We start from the raw sequence: 18,328 nt of genomic DNA, 5'->3' as shown, positions 1-18,328 counted from the left end.
GTATATTTTTTATTAGAAGTCTGCATAAAATAAATGAGTGTAGTATTAATGCCTACTTGATGATCGTAAATCGATCGTACCTCAAAATTAATTATGTATGTGCAGTGTAATTCAGATTGTTCATAATGCGTTCGATCAATATTTTCATTTCCAATAATATTTAAAAAAGCTTCCTCAGAATGGCATCTACTACCAGCTAAATTTTTATTATAGGCTTCGAAATATAACGATCTGAAGACATTAAAATCTATCGAACAGCAGCCCTTTTCAATACGTTTTTGACGCACTTTGATGTCTCCTAATCTTTATACTTGGAAAATCATTACAAAAATTATTTTGGACATTCGATTTCCCTGGGAATCGTCCATACGCAAAGATGTTTTTATAATCAAGAAGCATTATTTCCTAATACCTTTGAAAATAATTCACAAATTAAATAAGAGCATAACTTAAATAATATGCTGATGAAACATTAACTTGATTCATCGATCGCAAAGCAAACATTTGACGAAACACTCCCTTAGGCTCAGATCATCAGAATGATGTTCAACGAGTAATAAAAGCTCTTCGTTATTATGTATCCGCGATTCAGCGAACGAATGCAGTATTGTTGGGAGAAGAAGCCTTCATTGGTTCAGCAAAGCGTAAAATGGGAAAACAAATGCGAATAACAAGGATGAATATAAGGGGGGGTGGGTATAAGAAAAGCCGTAGAACGAAGCGTAAGTTGAATTGCCAATCGCGCAAACAAATCCATCTTTCCAAGTGGAAGCTCGCAAGCATCTGCAAGTTTGCTCGCGTATATATGTGCGCGGGCGCTTTTAGTGTATGTGTGACCCTGATGCGATCTGCTTATATTGCCCGTCGGCGAAGGCGTGCGCGAGAAAGAGAAACAGATAGGAGCGCGGAGCGAGGTTTGCGAGCGACGGGGGTGTTCCAACTGCCACTGCTGCTCTGGCTGTACGCGGCTCTCTCGCGCGCGCACGGCGGCGGTATATATGTATACGGGCTACGTGCAAGCGTCAGCCGCAGCAGGGGTGGCATTGGGTCGAGGTCACCAGGACGCGAGTAAGCGCGCCGCGGGCGATCGATGCAGCCTGTGGAAGCCGGCCAAGCCACCCACTCCGAGTCAACTTCCCTCTCTCGCTTTCAGCAGCGCCAGCTATATTCTTGCATATATTGCTCTCCCGGCGATAGCTCGCTCCTATGTGCTTGCTCCGAACCTGCACGTACACGTATTAAATGTATATGGAGCTTCGTATCGTATATACATGTATATATGTTCACTCGGACACGGCTACAGCTCACGCAAAGCTCTCGCTCTCTTTGCCTTTTAATTTTTCGATACTGGGCTTGGATTTAAGCCGAGCGAGTTTGTCGAACATCGAGGACTTTTTTTTTGTTTTTGGCAAAGAGAGCGAAAAGAAAACGAGAGATACCGAGGAAAGAGACTAGCTCGTAAGTTTGTTTGTTTCTTCACAGTCAGAGTATCGATTTATCCAAGAACATAACAAATTCCACTGTGAAATAAATTTACTTAGGGTTTGAAAGTCGAAAATAAAAAAATGTTAACCCATAATATTAAGTTGATGGAATTCTGTTGGAAATAAATTGAATTCCCGAAAGGAGTTATAAAGTCGCTTATGGTTCGATCCCATCGCGTGGGCAAGCGTTTAAAAGTATTTTCCCTCGTAGCACAAATGATTCTTTACCATGTAGATGTTGCCAAATGACGTGTAGAAGCGTCGCGCTATTTTATTCAAGGCTACCTGCTTAGTAATTAATATCTCCATGCTTCCTCGCGACATTACTCTTTGATTGAATTAAAATTTTTTTCAAGGGGGAAGGGCGGAGTAAAAAACAATCTAGGATCGCGTACATTCAACGATTAATCATAGAAGCAGACACATAATTTTGCCATCATCACTTTTATAAAAGTAAGAAATACTGCGACTGATGTAGATCAAACTTCTTCAGCAAAGTTTTTCGTGTTTTACAATTCTTATTCTTTTATAAAGCTATTAGCTTTATTAAAAAACACGAATAAACACTCAACGCCGCTTCTCTCTCTCTCTCTCTCTCTCTCTCTCGCTGCACCTCTTGCATACCACGTTCATGTCCTAGTTTTCAAATCTTCTTTCTTTTGTGTACTTGTATGCATACAATGTACAGATATTCACAATTCATCTTTAATACATAAAAAAGGTCTACCAATTCAAAGCAAACTTTATTCGTCGAACAAGTCATTTTAAGTCATTTTTATCTATTTTAATACGAAATTATAGCTTTTTTCGATTTTTTCAATCAATTTTCTGTCGAACGAATAAAAATTACGAGTTTGACTGAATATCGCTTGAATAAACGTAAAGGTAATGCAAATGAGCTTTTAGTTAAAAACTGATTGCAGTATTTTTTCGAATATTAAATGAAAAAGATTTGCTTTTCAGAAATATGAACCTATTATTCACTTTTTGAGCTTATATTTTTTGTTGAAGTGGCACGTTGATTAGCAAAATTACAATCGATATATCAATACCAAAACTTTAAGCTATAAAGGTTTGCTCGTTTGAATATTGCGAACTTGAAATAAATTATTTACAGGGTACTGTGAAAAATATTATGAAGTTTGAAATTGTCGAAGTTATTATGAAAAATAAAAAAATTAACGCAAGTGACACAATCTACATCACTTGGTATAATAAAAACATTATCTCAAGAAACTTTTCGAATATGAGATCTAATCCATTTTAAAACATTTGTTTTCCAGATTTTATTACACACATTAGAAGTGGATATGTTTTAAATCGATCGAAAAATTCATGTTGACGTCCTTATCAAGATACTTTTGCTTCAATCATTTCTTCAAGAAAGAGAATAATTTCCCTTTGGACTTACCCGTAAGTAGAATAGAGTGTGACTACATCATCTTATTGCAGTTATTTCCCATGTGACGTGGGGTTTTATGTGAACAAATCTTGTCGCGAACTTGAAGTGTTAAGAGTGACTGAAATTTGTGGTATTTTTTATTTTATTTATTATTTTTCTGTTAAATCGCACTGTGTAAACAGACCAATTGTAGAAAAATTAAGATTCGTAAATTACTTTTGTTAGGTAGGTTGATTATCTACGGCTCTCTAAAGTATTCAATCAAATACAATTTCACGTTACGAACTCAGATGTTTCATATATTTTTTTGGTTAATTTAGCTATTCATAAATTTCAACTTAAGCTAAAAGACTAATTTTTAATAATAATTTTATACTCCACGCTTGTTATGATGTTCAACGATTGCCAGTATTGACATCGAAGATAGTGCTTAGTGCGTTACGCTCGATATGCTTGATCAAAGGAAAGCACGCTGACAATAAAAACCGCGTGACTCGTAATATGCAAAGAGACTTAAATTGTTGCAAAGTAAGATATGAAGAAAATTTACAGACACTTCGTCCATTAATATTCTTACATAACCTTTCGCAAAGACTTATTTCCCAGAAAATAACGAAAACGGAGTTAACCCCAACGCAGAACTGTCTACAAATCTAAGGTAAAGAATTCAGATTTTGACTCTGACAATACTAATACTAAAATTACTATTTTACAATGATAGAAGATAATCAATCCAACTGTATTTGACTGTTAAAAATGTCTGTAAAAAGTTAACATAACTTTGAGACGATCCATTTGACAGGGACATTGATAACTTTATTTACCCTGTTATTTTCATATAGGTCACATCGTCAAGTACGAAATTGCCGCAAAGTTTTCCGTAAGACACATGAGAATAACTGCCGGTCAACTTTCCCCAAACTACCTCCGAGAATCGTGAGAAACATTTGTGCTTTTGTCGACGGCGGTGGCGGAGACAAGCCCACGGAAACTAAATTACGTAAGTGATGTAAGTCAACATCTATTATCATACATTACTCTTATGTATTTAAATATTATTCACGTCAAAGTTCTCTGTTTGGTTTTAATTAAAATAAAATAATGTGAAAGATGATGAAAAGTATGAAAAAATACGGTAATCAATTGTATTTCAGATCACAATCATAGTACTGCTTACCATGAACAAAACAATCAAAAGATTCCACAACTATATGACAATATACACTGGGTACAAAAAAACATAAGCAAGGTATTATTTTGAGACATAGCATTTTATAAATTTCATGTTCAATAGATATCAATTTTCCGAAATGATTGGAGAAAACCCAATGAAAGCTCATAATTTTAGTACTAAACTCATTTTCTTGGTCTACTTTCCTTATTCGACCGAGCTTATTAATAGTTATTTTTACAGCATCAGAAAAAAGCTCGTATAAAATCTATATATTCAAGCGCCAAAATTAATCACGAAATCTCGAAGTTAAGGTAACTATACAAAACTTTTCGGCTAATTATAAAATATAGCTCTATTCAATCAACCAATTGTTAAAAATGAGCGTAACGTCAAAATCATAGTACAAAAAGTTTATTTTTACTTCTTTTGTCAGCTCAATATTTTATATTTCATTTTCAAAATTCTAATAAATTTGTTCGCGAAAAAAGCAAATCACTAAAATTTTCATTAAAGTGTTTTTCTATATTTTTATTTTTCTTTAGCCTCGCTGTAAACGAAAAATCAATACTTGGAGCAGCTTGTACATGCAGAAAAACACGTAAGCATAATTAAAGGACTTTTTTCTTCGTGCTCTTGCATAATTTTAATATGTCGCAGATCTTCTTTCAAACATAATTTATTCTCAAATAACTCGAGGTAAAAAAATTTAATTTAATCATTTCTTAACGGGTTATGATTGAATTGAAACACCAGTATTTTTTATACTTCAGTGCTTAAAAGTATTTTTAGCAAAATGATTTTGCTAGTATTTTACAGATTTTTCACATAATGTACTTTATTTATTTTTAAACATTTGTTTACTTACGATGTATTCGGTTCTCGTGTGATAATATAATCGAAATATATTAACGATAGACCCAATAGATTTTTAGATTATTTTTAAGACAACACTACAAAAATATCGAAGACGCAAATTCGACTGCATCAATCAGTGTTTGAGTTGATTTCATTCATTATTTCAATAAGTAATCGAAACCCTCGAGCCGTTGAAACAGAAAACAAATCCAATTTACCTCGTTATATTTTTATTTTTCTCAATTTACTTTACTAGCCCGCAAATGCATAGTCCCAAATGAGTGGCATCACAAGTTAACCGTGCAGAAAAGCTTGATACACGAAACGCGACGGGTAAACTTTCGGCAGTAACGGTTTACTCATAACAGCTCGATCTCACTCGTTGACAATAACCGCAAACGAAGTTAGAGCTTTCACTTGGCTACATCGAATCTCAATGAGGCCACTATTGTTACTTCTATGCATGGAATAAGCATAATGTATATATATGTGTGTCTGCAATAAAATTGAATCCTGTACAGACAATTGGCTATTTGCAGAAGAAGCATCGGAGCCGAAGCATCATCGAAATCGTCGCCATCGTCGTCGTCGCAGTCACAGCGCTGCTAACTTCGACTCGGACAATAGTAAGAGTAGCCTCGTGGTTCTATACTGTAAGGAGCGAGCAAAGCCAAACTACTCGCACAACAGAGTCTCTTGGAAGTCCTGTCACGAGCAATCGAATGCGGCTGGATCATCTTCTGACGCGCCACGTTACGCGACGCTTAGGTAAATAATCATCATTCTCCCATTCGTTTATTCTCTTCTTCTCCATTACAGTAGTCCAAATAATAATTTCAATTACATTGAATCGTGAAAGTAACTTTGTAAAAGGGAGTGAGAAATCGACACACAATAAGTCTGAATAAATTATTCATAAAGCTTTGTCAGACAAATTGTAATCTTGTGAAAATGTCTGCACAGCGCGTACAAGTGCGTAAGCGAATTTTCACAGTGCACATGCAGAACGAAATTCAATGCTCAGTACGAGTCAATTTTACTCTGTGCAACAGCAAACAAAAAACTTGCCGTTTCGATTGACTTGATGCGAATTCGTATGCTGGGCTGCTGCCTTTGCTGCCTGAGTTATGTCTTACAACTATAGTAGCTACTGTTGCTGCGCTACTGCCTGTGTTATAGATTGAGATCCAGGACAGATACAAAAGTTCAAACAACTCGCTGTAGTAGGTCGAGCAATTCTAAAGCAGATTTATCGGTTGATCGAGAGCATCGTACGAAGCCAGCTAACGTATTGAGAGGCGAAATAAACAACAACGACGCTTGCCGTCACCACACCACTGAAAGATTTTGTCAGGAATCATGCTTGACCACAAACAAACTGATAAGCCGAAAAACTTTTGACTGGTCCGGTGTAAACTTTGACCAAATGTCTGAAAACCTCGAGTAAATAATGCAAACTCAAAGCATGTAAAATGGTCGATTATTTTCTCAGAGGCTTTGATGCTCGCTTCTTCGTTCGCTGCACTTTCAGTTCTCAAAGGAAGCAGTTGTCGCATCAGCAACAGAGGGCAGAAAACATCGGGCCACAATTGGGCATGTTAATCCAGCATCTTCAGCAAGAAAAGAACTTTCCCACCAAGGATGAGGCTAACAATGCTTCTTTGAATGCAAATAACTCCCAAAATGCTTTTCCGTTCCAAGCCACTCCCAGTGACAATCTTAAAGTTATACCTAACCAGGTACGTTTGAAAGGAATGTGCGTGATAACGTTGGTAATAAGTAATAATAAAAACATTCTGAAAACTTTGATTTGGCACTCTTCTCACGGTGCAAACGCATGCAGCTCAGCCTTAACATTATTCGTTTACATACATTTATATATATTTTTACAAAGTAAGATACATTCTTATGCAAGTTATATTTGGATTAGTATAATGCAAGCATCTATGCTATCTCTTAACACAAAAATGCGCGTTGACTCTGTACATATGAGTTCCACGTGTTCTGTAATGAAAGCAACGTAAAGTATAAAAAAATACTTGAAGCTAGAACTTTGAAACTCGTGAAATGAAAGTACTGTCCCGAAACAAACTTCCTCAGTTTCATCCATATCTTGTGAATACATTTTACATTATGTCGTTTCAATACAAGATGATATTTTTTCATGTACAGAGCAGTGTAAGAAGTTGTATTTGTTATATCCAGAAAAGCAAAAAATTAGATTTAGATTTAAAAAATTTTCAGATTTTATATACCTTAATTTAAATAACCTTGCATTATTGAATGTTTATTAATTTAAAATAAAATGAGCATTGACAAATCATATAAATGATGAATTTCCCAATATTTAAAGAGAAAATAATTTGCACTTGAATCTACGATCTGAATTTTTATTTTGAAAATTCCCATAAAGGTGATTTTTGAGTCGAAAAAAGTGAGCACCTTGATCGCAAAGCCGTGCAATTCTAAAGTTGCTACGAAAGCTGAAAATCAGCATCGCTCTGAAAATGGTAGTCTAGTTATGAATGCGGGCGAATTACCACAGTTGTTGGCATTCGAAGTGAAAAATTCGACGCTTGAGCGGTTACAAGTCCAACGTAGGCTACCGGAGCAGTCCGAATTTCGGCAACCTATGATGTCGACCAATAAAAGTATAAGACCTCGGACCCAGCCCGTCAATGGGACAAAAGTTCAACAACAACAACATCAGCAAGAGCAGCAACAGCGTCAACAACAACAAAAAGATGTAGAGAAGAGACTTGAAGGTGGATCATGTAGTACTTACGGTCAAGCTTACAAGCCAACTGCTCTTACCAATATTTCTTTAGCCACGTAAGATTTTCCATTATGTTTTTTGTGCTCATTTATCGTTAAATACAATGAAAATTGTTTTCGATGTATTATCAATCGTGATTTCCACAATACGCTTTATCTTCTTTTCGCCTGATTAATATTTCCCAATTTGTATTTAGCTTAGGATTCACGTATGAACAACCAATCGATTGGGAACGTATTCACCTTCCAGATAAAACAAATCTTCTTCACGAGCTTCTAAGACGCATAACAACTTACAAGTAATTGTAAAAACTCTTGAATTATAAACAATCGCAATGTTCATTTTTAATTGTTATAGTCAATAAAAATGCATTGAATACAAATCTAATTGTCAGATGAATGAAAGAAAAAAACGATTGATATGATAGATGCGACTTTCATTTACAGAAATGCTGATTGCATAGTTCGCATCGGAAACAATGAATTCCACTGCCATCTATTGGTGCTGCAATGCTATAGCGCATTTTTCGATTCTAAAAATGCAAAAATCGTCGATTTAACAGAGGTATGTTTTGAAATCATCAATACACAATAAAAATGATTGAAAAAAAAATATTACAATTAAAATCACTTGTAACTGAAATTTGATATGCAGCTGTAGTGCTTATTACATGATTCTTTTGGTTATTTGATAAAAAAAAAACGGAAGAAATCTTTGAATAAAATTACCTTTATTTTTAACGGAGTCAAGAGTGCAATCAGAATTTCACATTGACCTTAAACAAAATCACCTTTTTTTTATTTTGAACAACAAAGTCATTAACTGTGAAAGATTTCAGACGCAAATAAGGTGGTTTTGTGCATAAAAGAAATTACAAGAGTCCTAATCATTCCTAGTTTATTTTTTCGATTCATATGTCGATACTTCACGAAGGCATTATGTTGATGAATCTTTTCGAAAGATCAAGTAATAAAGAAAGAAAGTATTTAGTATCACGTTGCTGGCGAAGATTTTAAAAGAAATGAAAAATAATGAAGGGCCAAAAAATAACTTTTGAACTTAACTTTTCTTGGTATTCTTTTTCATTTTTCTTGCGTGGCTTTGCCACTTGCTTCACTATTTTTCTTTAATTATAAACTAGAGCAAAAATTTATCCAATCCCGTTGCTTGCATACGTAATATTTTAAGCACGTTTCATTTTTTTGGTGAAAAATCTTCTGATAAGCTTTACACAAAATGCAATCGTACAGGTACTAAGTAAGTTTATATTTTTGCTACAAATTTTTATTGAATTTATAATCAAACGTTGCTATTCTGTTACTCATTTTATTGCTATTCTGTGAAAAATATTTTAGAGTCACTTTCTTGAAGACACTATAATAAAAGAAATGAAAAACTGAACGGTTGAGAGTCAAAAAAAAGGTCTACCTCTTTCCACATTTTAGGAAGACATTTAAGATTAAAAAATTCAAAATTAAAATTAAATTTTTATGTTTTTTAATTTAAAAGATTTACCACCGGTTTGTCCCTCCGGGTTAAAAATTGCTTCCGAGTAGATTTTAAAACGTACGTCGATCTCATTTTTGGCTTTCTGGAGCCATGTTGGGACTTCGAATCTAGGTTTTATAACTGATTTTGTAGCACTGCTTGGCATAAGTTCACATGTATGACACGCTTTTCTGCCACATAAGTCGCTTATGACGTCGCATCATGTTCGCATACGCTTGTGCGCTAACTTTACTTCGCGTTACCAGAAACTGTGATTTATGCATCGGAAAAGTAAATGTGAATTTAGCACAGTGCTATAATAGTATATTTTGTAACAAGTGCGCGAAGCAGTTGACTCATCTAGGAGTTGTTTTCACCCGAGCGTAGCGAGGGTGCAAAGACTCCTGGGTGAGTCAACTTCCTCGCGGACTAGTTGCAAACGATATTTTTTAACTCTGCTTGCGAGAAACTAGGGTTTTCTGACGCTTTAAGGTTAGAAAGCCCGTGTTTCGCGCACGCGGTGTTAAAAAATTGAGTAAGATACTTGTGCCATGGGGGCATTTTTTGGCACTTGTATCGTAAAGTACTATTATATTTTTCAAAAGAGTACCAAAAGTTTGCTCAATTATTTAAAAAAGTTCTGAGTTTTACCCATACAATGTAGACACGAATAATTTACTATGAGAACCAAGTAATAACGCAACAGCTGCACATAATGGGTCATTTATATCGGAGCCATATACAATATACATATAATATAAAAAGCGTATTATTGTAAGTTCACAATCAAACACAAAATAACAAAAAACAGAGTTGCGTTACTTCGAAAGGCTTTTCGATCATCTACGACTGGATGATATGTCCAACAAACGATAGCTACCACCTTTTGCTCAGGGATAACATACTTGAGATTTTTTTAGCTGCACAATTTCTCGAAATCAAAGGTGAATCAATTTTTTATATATTTTTATAATTTTTTTTTGTTGTTACAAAAAAATTAAAAATGAAAAAATAATGTAAAAAAACACGTAGGCAAAATTTTTGTAATTTATAATTTTCCTTGTCACGATGTGTCAAAGAATTGGAAGAACAGTGTTGGGCTTTCATCGACAACGAAGAACTTTTTTCCGAAGATACAGCATTTTTACTTTACTTAGAAGCTAGAAAAATAGGAAATACTGCTATAATGGAACTCATGATCCCTCGGATCATGAAATTTTTCTTGATGCTCGTCAGTTCAAGTGACTTTTTAGAGCTCTCAGTAGGGGAACTCTGTTTACTTCTTCGTTCAAATTATATCAGCGTCAACAGGTACACGTTTTTCGCAATAAAGGTGCTATAAATTGACGCCTCATATAAAAAGTAGGAAGTTTACATTTAAGTAAACACATAAACTTCCTACTTTTCGTAAGGGGCGTCGAAATGTTCATCGATAAAAAGACAATAATTTATTAGGAGGCTTGTATATAATGACAGTTCATATTTTTATCTCCCCAGTGAAATGGAAGTACTTATGTCAGCTGTTAGATGGCTTATGCATGACTGGGAAGGAAGAAAACAACATTTGCTGGAAGTTATGAAATGCATTAGGTTTGGCTTAATAGCTCCATGGCAACTTGTTGACGTCAAGAGAAACCCTGAGAACCCGGAATTTATGGAGCTTATGTCGTATACAGAAATTCAAAAAATGGTTGACGATGGTTTAGCGTAAGTCTAGTATAATATGATTAATTGAAAGAAAATTATACACGCGTCTCTTGAGGTTTTCAAGTATACTGATATGTTGGCAATCGCATTCAATGACACTTATGCAACAAATTGTTATGAACATATTCCGAAATTCATGCTTACGTCAGCTTATATTGTGAATTACAGTTTCGTTATCATCAAGTACTGGTATGGTAATCAAACAGAAGATTATTACCACTGGATAGATCTGCTCGGATTAACTGAACCAACAAACAGGAATTGGGCTGGTGAAGATAAAGTACGCCTACATGAATGTATAATATTCCCCAATATTATTATATGATTCGTTTTTCATCTTTCTCAACATTGCAGAATTACGTGACGTACAGAGAGTTTTTATTATATTTAGATGAGTATCAAAAAACAAAAATATCAGGAATAAAGAACAAAAAATCTCATGAAAAAACATCACCAGCCACTTCACCTGTTAAAGAATCATCCCCGCAGTCGACATTGGCCTCTAAAACTCGAACCAGTCATTTTTCTCATTCCTCGGAAATTCCATATCCGAGTAAATAATAGTTTTTTATTTTAAAATTTGTGAAAAATATTTATCTTTCAAACGATCATTACATTTTCAGTAACAAATTCTAAACCTTCAAAGAATTTTACACAATCGTCAAATGATAATCAACACTCTTCCTCGCATGTGATAATGCTACCACCTGAAATGTTGAACCAATATCTCAATAACGCTAATCGAAGTTCTGCGAAATTGGCTAGTAAGTCTACGAACGTTTTATCAAGATCAAAGAATTAAAAATTGAGTCAATGCAGTGCTTGGAAAATTTCTTTGTAAAATTAAACTCAATCTCTTTGTTATAGCAGAAACTTTTCATAAATGGAAAGAAAAATTTTATTACATTCTAATTTTTTTTCAGAAAACATTATTTCAAAACCTTGTATTTTACTAATGTACAGCGAATTTAGATACTTGGACCTCGAAAATTTGCGATCGATTAGTCGCTTCTTTCACGTTTTTTAAACAACAGCGCGTGACTACGGTTCACGACGTGCATTTGTGAAGGAAGCGACTAATCGATTGCACATTTTCGAGGTCCGAGTATCTAAGTTCGCTGGTGTACTCATAATTTCATTACTACTGTATTTTGAATGATTAATTTTTTTCTACAAGTTAATGTTATCCAAAAGAAGAGAATCATGATTCGACGAGAAAAATCAAAAAGTAAAGTATTGGTTGAGCTTTTATTCTTCCCCCAATATCTCAACTGAACTTTTATACGAAGCAAAGTAAAAACTTTTTATTTAAAAAAAAAACATTTGCAGTAAAGCAATTACAATACAAAAGTGCAAAAAGTTTTGTAGAAAGTATCGAAATGTCTGACGGAAAATGTTCGAAGTTTGATATACATCGATGAGAAAAACGGATCCGTTAAATCCGAAAATCTATACAATCGTAAAGTATAGCGTGTCCAAAGGTTACAGCTCTCATAGAAATTTAAAAATGATATAATTTTTTCACATAGTTTCGTTTAATTTACTGAATATAATAATCGGCTCTTAAAACTATGACATTTTATACAGGAGTACTAATTACTACTACTAGTTAAGTATTACTGAACTTCTTAAGATCGAACATCATGAGTATGTTCAAAATATTACTGTGTAAATTATACAGACATAATCCATTTAAATCGAATTACAAGCTTGTTTAGCAACTGTTTCGTAAGTTCAAATACATAAAGCCGAAAGCTTTTAACTCACAATTAATTTATTAATTATTAAAATTCTCGTAATGAATAACTGTTGAGCGAAATTAAAAATTTCCTTATTAAATTCGTAAATTATTAAAAGTAGTTATGAACACATTCATCAACTATTTTCTCTGGTCATATTTTTAAAATCAAATTTTTAAATATTAAACATGTTAATTATAGTCAACACATGAAATATTGAATTATTCGTTAAAAACAAAGAAATCGATTATATGTGATTTCAGAAAATACAGTATTTTGGAATGACTTGATGTAAAATTTAAGTATAAAAAACAATAAATTGTATTTTTATAGTATTTTAACTTTCTTTTATGTTAAAATTGTTTCATTATACGCGATAAAATTTCCTACTTTTTAATAAGTAAAAATTTCGATGGCTATTATAATATTTTGTACATTATTGGCATCATCATAAGATACATAGCCATTTCGTTGTTAACATATGGCATGAACTGCAAAATACAAATGCCTAAATTACATAATTGTTCAAGAAACTAGAGTAGAATATACATTAAAACACTATAGAACAAAAAATTTAGAGTTAATTTGGAACAAGCATTAGAATTGTAACATATACAACATACCTCTATATATCATTATTTTATTCGATTTTATACATTCAACTGCTTAAATTAGCGTATAACAGTTTTTTCTTTTTTTCCTCTTTTTTACAACAGGTAAACATTGTAATTTTTCGTTGATACTACATAAGAATGCTGAGATCGATTTGAGATTTTTGGGTTGAATTATGATAAAAATGGTGTTATAGATTATAGTATTGATCTTTCATTTTCATATTTCCCACACTTCTATAAAATATGATTTATTGTTGCTTCAGATTGATTGTCGCAATTTTATGTTGAATATTTTAAATCGACATACGCACTTTTTGAGTGATTTGTGGTTTGATCGAAATAATAGTAAAAATAACTTTCTTGTTTATATTTAAAAAAATTTTAAACCATTGACGAAAACTAGGCTTATAATAGTTTTCAAAGAAATTATTTCCAGTATTGTATAAGTGTTAAGAAATGTGTGCTTCTTTATCTTGTAGACTTTTTTACTTAAAGTAAGAAAAAATGTCCAAGTAAGGGATCTCGAGATGCTGATGTGCCCCTGACATCGTCGCAATCTTGGCCGCAAATGTAATATAATGTAATTTTTATTGGTCTATCATAAAGGTATTGGCTGCAAAGTTAATGCATATTGACTTGGCGGCAAAATTGAATTGAATAATTAGTTTTATTGGCAACAAAAAGAAATTTGTACATAGCCACGACTTGGCGGCAAATAGTCAAAGCGAGAGGTGCTGCCACCTGTACATAGGTTCTGCCAAACAACGGTATTCCATCGAAAGTTGAGTTAATAATCTACCTTACCCACTGTACATCATGATAGTATATAACAGGATGCATTTTACCGCGTGCGAGTCCCAGGTCTTTTCTAATATTCCTATTATGATTTTTGTTTGTGTGTTGCCGTACACGCTGCAGTGCACCACATGCATATAAGGCAGTAGTGTGTCTTCCACCTCTCTTATACCTTTCCATTCGTTACACATACTGTCATCTCTTTCTCGCTGCCGAAGCACGAGGGCAACGTTAGCCATATGAGCAACAAGTGGCTCGTGGCGATAAAAAAGATTGAAACCAGCGGTCAGCTATATATGTGCAGTTGGTAGCGGCGGCAAGATCTCGACAAAACAAGGCTGCCATATATATGTACGCCTGTATATACTTACCTGACTGTATACACACATATGTACATACATATATAAATCTCTATCTATATGTGTATGTATATATTCACACATTCATACATTCATATATATAGCTAAATGTAATATATAAGCCAGCACACAACACTTACACGTAGTTCGTACATACAGGCATGTATAATTATAACGAGTTCGGATAAATAAAGATACAGGTAGTGATGTAGTGATACTATAATTTCTATCCCAATGTATTTGGGCAGTGATCAAACATCGACTCGATTCGTGTTCATCGGTGAGCGTCAAAAAGTTGCTCGAGTCTCGGTACCTCGTATTTCGAATGCATCGCGAGTCAAGTGCATCGCCAAAGTGAAAATAGTGTAAAATAATACAACGCAGTGTATTGTAGGTTCGTGGAAAATTATGGCCGAGGTACCAGTGCTTCAAGAAACTCAACCCCGCGAGCCCGAGGACGAGGAACCTGCAGTTACCGGCCTGCTCGAGACCATAAACGAAGGTTAGCGCGTATGGATAATTTACAACTTGTACAAAATGTACCGTACATATCGCGAACTTACATGTTACACGAAGGTAGCGCGAATTTGAAAGCCAGGAATGTCAGCGAAAACCGTCTGACCTGATGGCGAACGCCTCGAACAAATCGACTACTGCCCATAAGTATCTGCTACTTTAATTGTCAAATGCAGTGCGTTTACGCATGACGACTGCGACGCATCGAGCAGGCGTTCGTTTTGAAAAATCAAGCCTAACCATTGTGAGCACAAGCGTGGCCCGTGCATCACTCAATAAAGCGTTATTAAAAGTAACAAAATTTTATGAAACTGCTTAAAAACATGCTTGTGGTCGCGTTAGAGCGTATTTTTAGGTTAAACGGCTAAAAGGTGCTCGCATTGATTTGATTCAGGTAAGTATGCATTGCGATCAACAGAGCTGATCTGGTCATAGTTTGGGCGTGCACCGCACCTTTTTTCGGCATCTCACACGTCGAGGAAGGCTGAGGGAAAAAGAGCGTCGATCACATGCCGCTTTATGCATTACTTGCAGCAAGACGACTCAACATGTATAGGCCGCCTACATAGTTGAAACTTCTAGTGATTCTATTCAACTCTCTGCACGTGATTCTCGTCGTGTTATTATTATTATTATTATTATTTTTTTTTTTTTTTTTCATGTAACCAGTCGCATCCTAATTGCACTCGTCGGTCAGTCTGCATTATTTCCCAGGCAGTAGCATTGGCACGGGAAAAATTTGAAAACATCTCGAGAATGTGTGTTTCTGTGGCAGCTAGCGTATCGTTGCACTCAAGTACTTTGTACACAACGTAGACAAATGTTATAAGCAGCTAGCGCATGTGCCTAGGCGCGATCTTTAACGAAGCATTGCCTAACTGTATTTATCTTAATTAGTGCGCGAAGCCATTTTAAAATAAGCACTGCAATCGTCGTCGTTATAACGTATTATAGTTTCTTCGAATGCCATAAGCGAAATATTTGTATATATATTTAATGAATATTTTATGAATATTACTTATGTGAGAACTTTTACGCTTGTCGCGTAAAACTGATTGACGCAACTGCAAAACTACCACAATCGACGACCGATTATACGCGCAACTTGATCATGTTCATTTCCTCCAAATGACGCATTGGAAAGTCAACAATTTTGGTATTTGGACGACTATAACTAAAAATTACTCATGTGCGCACCCACTCACAGTAGAAACGCAAAATTTCCAAAACATAACATCGAAAACCAGTTTGTAATTATGTAGCCGTTGATGTACTGTGAATGCAACGACGATCAGGATAGCCGCACACAACACTCTGCTCAAAGCACCTATAAGAAAAATCAACCTTGTATATGAACCGCACACTAGCGAAATTTGCATATTTCCGTCTCCAGCTTCAAAACTTTCTCTGCGTACACGCACGCTCGAGTTGTATGGATGTATGCTGAGCAAGCCCATCGCGTGTTTTACCACCTATAACTGTGTACTTGCACGTGATTGTCTTTACCTTGCTCAAGTGAATGCATCAAACGCTCGCGTTATGTATGAAGAAATTATTGGGGATGCGTGTTTTTCAAGATCGACATTTTTGAAGCAGTACATTTTTAGAATTTATCTAGTTACTTTTACGACATCTCACCTACAACCAATGACTTTTCAATTGAGTTAAAAAAAATCAGCTTCAAAAAAGAATAAATCAACTTTTGAAAATCATACCTTGAAGAACATTCAAAGGCAATGTCATCCTCAAAAGATTACATTTAAAATTAAAAGTAACAATTTACCATTTACAGTTTGGATAGATATTTTTAGCTTCAAACTACCCGCGAACACAGCTGATGTTTTCTTTTTACTGTGAAATCGATTAACAGATGGCGTTAAAGTTCACTTTTTTTTGGACCTTTCTGAGTTTTCTTGACGCAATTTGAAGATTTCGAGGATGACATTTGCGTATCGCAATCAAAGTGAGAGTGATTTATTCATACGATTTCATTACCGTGAATTTTATGATCATAGCAAAGCGTTACAATAATCACTTTAAAATGTGAGTAACGCTCTTATACACATTTAAAATGACGCAAAAGCATTTGAAACTTCGTCCAGTTTGATAGGTTAGTTTTACCAAGAGTAGTGCAAAATGGAAAAACCAAGCTTCGCCGAAGACAGTAAACTTTCATATCTATCACCTAATTTAGCAGAGGCAGTGTCAAAATTAAATGAAAATGCAGATAAGAATGATTATCTTTTTGCGTTTTTTATCACAATCATGTCAGAAAATGGATATCGTGTAGCTAGTTTATATAATCCAATAACAGGGTATGCATTGCAATTTTGTCTCTCTACTTGCCAATGATATTTAATTCTACTAAAATTATATATATTTTCAGTAAATGGAATGAAGAAAGAATACACATTCCATTGCTAAGAGACTATAAATTGCCAGACATTAATGCCTACAAAATAGATTTTATATTATATCACACAAAAGAAGTGACATGCAGTATAATAGCTATAATACTTGGAGATTGGATGTTAATTAATTTAGTACCCAAAGGTACTACTACAAGGTGTAAGACACGAACCATGTCAATTCAAGTTCCAAAATACGTCAATTTATTCAATAGAGATCTTGGAATTTATTGGCACTTGAAAGAATTATCAATGAGGTTGGTTTGATATCAAAATACCCAATATTTAGCTTAAAATATTATTATATATATAACGATATTAACTACATGAATATATTTCTCAGGTTTAAAAATGAATTATTTGCCCACGTCCACAGTGAAATGATAATGGAACTTGGTGTTGCTAGCCCTTGTTTACAGGGCTTACCACAGGAAATTAAAGCTCATATTGTTAAGAATCTTGATAGAAAAAGTCGTGAAAATTTGGAGAATTGCTCAACAGAATTTAGTTAAATTTTCCAATAACATATAGTACTTTTATCTACTGTTGAAATTAGTTTTTTATGATTTCAATGTTAAAAGACTGAAATGTAAATATTTATGGAATGTTAAATTTTCTAGAATACTATAATAAGTCCTATTATATTTTTACTACAAATTTAATGATAGTATAAATAGATGCTGTAAGTTTATATAATTTTGTATGAATTATTTGAATCATACTTATGATCTAATTGAAGTATGTAAACATTTTTTTCATTTTTAAAATATTCATACTGATTTTTCTAAATTGTTTTTTATATGAATAATAGAGATTTATTGAAGAAATCAACATTGACGATATTGTATGATGATCATAGACTTTTGATAGGTGCTGAAAATGTACAGATCTAAGATTTACAATAAACTTCCTGTACCTTTTAACATTTTTTATGTTTTATTATAAAAAAATCACTACTTAAAAAAAAGCCTAGCATAATTTGATGCAAGAATCAGATATAGTTATTTAATT

The 18,328-nt window shown here is 34.1% G+C and overlaps 3 protein-coding genes across 5 annotated transcripts in view; all 3 read left to right on the top strand.

Annotated features, from left to right (window-relative positions):
• The first annotated feature begins 5,150 nt into the window (after positions 1 to 5,150).
• On the top strand, positions 5,151 to 11,688 carry LOC106660452. Its single transcript, XM_014383456.2, has 12 exons — positions 5,151 to 5,683; positions 6,095 to 6,343; positions 6,408 to 6,654; positions 7,329 to 7,747; positions 7,888 to 7,989; positions 8,138 to 8,255; positions 9,991 to 10,123; positions 10,259 to 10,490; positions 10,677 to 10,886; positions 11,055 to 11,166; positions 11,241 to 11,439; positions 11,510 to 11,688. The coding sequence occupies exons 1-12, from the start codon at positions 5,403 to 5,405 to the stop codon at positions 11,686 to 11,688; spliced, it is 2,481 nt and encodes an 826-aa protein (XP_014238942.2). The 5' UTR covers positions 5,151 to 5,402.
• Positions 11,689 to 14,601: 2,913 nt separating this feature from the next.
• The window catches only part of LOC106648279 (phosphatase and actin regulator 2-like), a 79,234-nt gene continuing 75,507 nt past the window's right edge, over positions 14,602 to 18,328 (top strand). For both annotated transcript variants that reach the window (XM_023461111.1, XM_023461109.1), the window contains exons 1-2: positions 14,602 to 14,673; positions 14,788 to 14,895. In XM_023461111.1, coding sequence (XP_023316879.1) covers positions 14,628 to 14,673; positions 14,788 to 14,895 — 154 coding nt within the window. In that variant the 5' untranslated portion in view covers positions 14,602 to 14,627. The remainder of the gene's footprint in view (positions 14,674 to 14,787; positions 14,896 to 18,328) is intronic.
• LOC106648311 lies at positions 16,602 to 18,075 on the top strand. 2 transcript variants are annotated; one of them, XM_014365092.2, is made up of 4 exons: positions 16,602 to 16,952; positions 17,012 to 17,224; positions 17,296 to 17,574; positions 17,661 to 18,075. In XM_014365092.2, exons 2-4 carry the CDS (start codon positions 17,046 to 17,048, stop codon positions 17,827 to 17,829), a joined length of 627 nt encoding a protein of 208 aa, XP_014220578.1. In that variant the 5' UTR covers positions 16,602 to 16,952; positions 17,012 to 17,045; the 3' UTR covers positions 17,830 to 18,075. The 2 variants fall into 2 exon arrangements, with proteins under 2 accessions (XP_014220578.1, XP_014220569.1); XM_014365083.2 differs by having other exon boundaries at positions 16,604 to 17,224.

The sequence above is a fragment of the Trichogramma pretiosum genome, unplaced genomic scaffold (genome assembly GCF_000599845.2).
Source record: "Trichogramma pretiosum strain Unisexual culture from Peru unplaced genomic scaffold, Tpre_2.0 scaffold34, whole genome shotgun sequence".
Classification (NCBI taxonomy): domain Eukaryota; kingdom Metazoa; phylum Arthropoda; class Insecta; order Hymenoptera; family Trichogrammatidae; genus Trichogramma; species Trichogramma pretiosum.
The sequence above is the reverse complement of the archived record's forward strand: the minus strand, read 5'-3'. Positions and strand labels throughout refer to the sequence as shown.